General features: G+C 39.7%; 1 protein-coding gene across 1 annotated transcript; it reads right to left on the bottom strand.

The window, feature by feature from the left end:
* Positions 1–636: 636 nt before the first annotated feature.
* LOC121966742 (sorting nexin-7-like) lies at positions 637–1,115 on the bottom strand (the record flags this gene model as incomplete). The annotated part of the gene is made up of 2 exons (XM_042516810.1): positions 637–786; positions 927–1,115. Coding segments are annotated over 2 exons (339 nt in total), but the record flags the coding sequence as incomplete, so codon positions are not given.
* Positions 1,116–4,916: the final 3,801 nt, after the last annotated feature.

Here is a 4,916-nt window from a genome sequence, read left to right as displayed (position 1 = left end):
ACATTAGTTTATATCATGTAATGACTTGAGCCACATGCAGTTGATACCTGCTGCTGCCATTTATTTATTGACATGTGAGAAACACTTTGTATTATCATTATTATTATTTATTCTTACAAGTATTTGCCACCATTTTTTTTCTCATTTTTTGTGGTCTTAACCTTGTTTTTTTATCTTGTCTCAATGTTCTAGCTTTTATTTAATGTTTGATACCTTTGTGTCAATAACAAATAAAACATCTTATGTCTTTTCTTTGGAAAATTAGGGTATGCGTGCATAAAAAATTATTATTGCTGCAAAAATACAGAGTTTTTTAATGTCTGTTCAGAGTACATCATCTGTGCATATCAGATTTATGTACCTGTATTTGGATAACCCCCTGTCACATGTACTAATAACTCTAGAATATATCAAAGTTAAATATGCACGCTTCAGGTCAGTACAAGCTGATTTTTATACTGTATGAAAATAAATGTAAAAAAGCGAAGGAATCCTGGATGGAAAGAAAAATATCTTTAAATCCCTGAACCTCCACTGGGAGCCTTGGAAAAAGGCTGACAGTCATGTTTAGTGTGTGTGACTTGTGGAAAATGAGCTGAGACTCTGCTTTGGTCCAAGCTGAGCGCAACAGCCCACAGATGTGTTGAGCAGCTGCTGTGGTGTGCTGATACACACATGGACAATGAGCGTCGGGTGGTTTTCTTCCAGTCTGCTTCGGAGCCACAGGAAGTCCTGGTAGCGCCGGCGTACCTCGTACTCACAGGAGTCAAACTCGCTCCTCGTGGTCTACAGAGAGAGGGTACAGATCAGTGCCAACACAGCCAAATGTTCTACTGTTCTCAGCCAGCTAGCACTGATCTCCAACTGTGAGAAAAACTTGACAAATGTGGTCATTTCACCACAGATGCACAGTAACTTGTCTTCACCTTGGTCACCACTCTGTACATGATGAAGGTTTCGATGGCGGTGACCTGGCTCTCTGGGTTATCCACGGTGATGAAGATGTCTTTGGCGTTGGCATCCTGCTCCTCCTCTTCCTCCTCCTGCATTGTGTACTGGTTGACCATGGAGCTGGGAGAGTTGGGCATGGGACTTCCATCTGCCAGGGACGTGTTCTGGACCAACGAGAAGACACCACTGTTAGCCCACAGTAATAACCATGGCAAACACAACTTTTACAAGGTCTGTCACTTTTTTTTAATTTATTTTTATTTTTTTAAATTAAACCTTTATCTAACCAGGTTGGTCCCACTTAGACCAACAATCTCTTTTTTTAAGGGAGACCTGGCCAAGAGACAAAATACAAATCACAAGCACTAAAATTTGCATTAAAAGAGAGAGATCTGTGAGTCAAAAGAGAATTTTCTGGGAGTCAGTTGTACAACCAGGCAGACTAAAACTACAACATCCTATAGAATCTGCTTCTCAGTCTTTCATTTTGGATTTAAAAACATTTAACGACACCAGCTCCCTGAGTTTCATGTTATTCTGCAACAAATTCCAGGCTGAGGGTGCAGAACACCCAAAAGCCCTTTTCCCAATCTCTGTACAAGCGTTTAGGACAGAGACCATAAAGAGGTCCCGAGAACACAATGAATACTGTCTAGTAAGGGTCAACCCCTATTGTTTTTTGAGGGCCAATGTCGATTATTAGTAGTTAATGAGACCGATAACTGATATTTGGAACCAATACGCATCCACAATAAAAATTTAATCTTTCTGTTAGTATTTAGAATTTGTAATATATTGAATTTAAACACAAAACTTTGTCTAAATGCCTTTAGCAAATATTAAATAAAAACTAATTGATCAACATCATACACAGCAACCTCCTGGCAACTTTTTTTAATAGTCAAGTGAAAATTTAGATAAAAATGAATTCATAAAAATAGCTCCCTGAGGTTTTACATAGTAAAAGTTCCTCCCATGCTGACACTTTCTTTCCACTTTTTCAATAAAAAATTTTAGCGGTGATTATTAAAATAAAATGCAAATACAGATAATTGTCAAAATGAGAAATATCAGCCCCAATAATCGACAAGGCCAATAATCTCTTGACCCCTACTGTCCAGTACTTTTCTGTGTAATGAAAACACAGAGGTATTGTCGGAGGAGACCAAGAATTGCCTTATATATAAAGGTGTACCAATGGAAGAGCCTACGGGTCGCCGGAGTGGGACCTCCTCCCTGAGAGTGCAACTCACAGTGGTGAGTCAGAGCTTTACAGTTTGTAATAAACATCAAGGACGTGTGGTGAGCGGTATCGACCGTACCGAGACACTGAGCAGAGGCGTGCACGTACAAAAGATCACCACAGTCCAGCACAGGTGAAAAAGATGCAGCAACAAGACCACCACAGGTAGACTGTGTGACCTAAACAACATAAACTTTGTCTTATCTGCACTCAGATCCAGTTTCAGTGTATGCTGAACAAAAACAAAAGCATTTTTATTGGCCTGTATGAGAGTTGGCGCGCAGCAGTATACAAAAAGGGTAATCTGCATAAAAATGGAGAGTAGCATTTGACACATTTTGACTTAGAATATTCACAGGGACAATTATCTGCACCTTTTCATGGGAACAACAGAGCGCGACACCATAAATGTCTTTGAAAGGAGATCATCTCAAAGTGTGCGCCATTACATCTCTGTTTATACACATGGTGCATGTGCCCTGCCTCACAGTGTGACATTTGAGACATTTATACTAGTGCCACTGAAATATATATACTGTTCAGTTATTCATTGCACCACACTGTCGGCGGGCAGTGCGTACTCAAGGCACAGACAAGCAGAGCTTCAGGCGAAGCACCAGTCAAACTTAACCGTTCATTTGCTGGGTCTAAATATTTGCTTTCACTCGCTCTACAGCAGCTGCTGTTCTCATACATCATGGTGATCTGATCAGCTCAGACTGAAAGATTAATTATCCACCTCGAAACTCAAACTGCTGCTGAAGAAAAAAAAAAAGAACTCATTACAAGTCTTGCCTGCGCTGCATTCATGGACCAGCAAGTCCTTATGAATTTGGAGAGGGGATACAGATTGATTAAAAAAGGGACACACACGCGTACACACAAAGCAGATTTTCTACAATTCTCTGTTGCTGATGCAGATCAGGGAGAATTTTCTGTTTTTTGGATGCTACTGATATAAATGCTGTAGAATCAGTACATAAAAATGCATTGTTGCATAAACTTGTGAATCAAGTAATAATCTTGTCTCAAAGAAGTATGCAATAAAATAAAATGCAGTGCAGAAATGACAAAGTAGAACACAATATTTACTACTTTTGTGATGATTATGTAATGATCATATCCAAAATGCATATTAAAGCATGGAAATACACAACTGAACAACTTACACAAATTGAGGCGCAGATGATTGTCACACTAGAAGTCTGTAGCTGTTATGACTCTCAGTAAGTTTTCAGTAATGCACCCAGTTTGTCTTTGACTGCTAACTGTGGGAGCCATCTGGACCCTGTGGGCACATTTTCAATATACAGACCTATCCAGATGGTGTATGGGGTAAGATCTGATTGAGGCTAAATATGTTCGGTAAAAAAAAAAAAATTGGACTGGATTAATCCCCAATTAGTCCATTTCCTAACACAGAGAGTGTACTGTACAGTCAGTAATATGGAGTGGAATTGTTGCTGATTTCAACCAGATACATGTGCATTCCAAGCAGCCAGCAGACGTCAAAGATCAGGAGTCACAGCACAATCTTTACCATACAACTGATCATGGAGATGGACAACACCTCCAGTGACTGACTCGGGCCACATTTAGATGAAAATGGCCCTACTGAAAACAGAAAAGTATTTCCTTTGCGTGAAAAATCCACATTCATATGACATTGTGAAAATAATCCTCATGTATACACATCCACAAAAACTATGCTGTAGTATGCACGCTAGGCCAGTAGTAGGCTGTGTTACTTTGTAATGACCATATAGAATAGAATAGTCTTTATTGTCACTGTACTGATACAACGAAATAGAGGACTTTCAATCTGGATCACCCCCTGGTGTCTAACTGCAGTATAGGTCATAAAGCCCACCCCTCCATTTTAGCAAATGGGACATGGGCCAAAATAAAAACTTAAATTACACACCAAATACATTTTTCCCTGAAGATGGTTTCTGTCATTGATGGCAGTTCTCATCACCCTGATATTCTTTCAAGTGTTTGTTTTTATAATAAATTTGGTTTTATTAAGTTATTAAATAATACAAAAGCAGGCTTTTCCACAATGATTTCCAGCTGTGACAGCCAATCAGTGAGCTCATTTAATGGAGCAGCCTGCAATTTGTTGGATGTGTTTTGGCGGGTCTCAATGACATCACCCTTGCAAATGGCAACGCCCATATCTGTAATATTTAGACCGCACTCTGACCCAGCGGGAGAAAGTGGAATGCTTCGTTCATCTTTTTTTACAGTCTATGGTTATGACACACCATAGAAGAACACCACGTGCCTGCGCATAACTTTCATAAACTCAGTAGAGTCAGCAACACAAACACAGCTCAGTCCGCCATTGTTGTTACTGTTGTCCTGCAACATGTTCATGGGTGTTTTTCTGTTTGTCACAGGCTTGCGCGAAATGCATCATCATTCTCACAGGATCTGCTCATTGCCAGTTTACACTGTGACAGATGGGGTGGCGTTAACAAAAGATTTCAGTCTGGACCCCGGTTTCAAAAATTTTAATTTTCAGGCCCCCAAAATGCTGTTGCCATGTGTATGAAAGGCCAAACAGCAACAAAAGCTTAACGTTTCTTGCAAGAAGCGTTGCCGTATATGTTTTTAAGCACAAAGCTTTCATCAGAGCATTTTTGCTGAAACGTGCAAGTGTCACTTCTGACTATTTATGCTTTCTGTTATGTCTGCGTCTGTATTATTCTATCATTTC

Source organism: Plectropomus leopardus, unplaced genomic scaffold (genome assembly GCF_008729295.1).
Source record: "Plectropomus leopardus isolate mb unplaced genomic scaffold, YSFRI_Pleo_2.0 unplaced_scaffold25741, whole genome shotgun sequence".
NCBI lineage: Eukaryota > Metazoa > Chordata > Actinopteri > Perciformes > Serranidae > Plectropomus > Plectropomus leopardus.
Note: the sequence above shows the minus strand (reverse complement) of the source record. Positions and strands in the feature narration are given on the sequence as shown.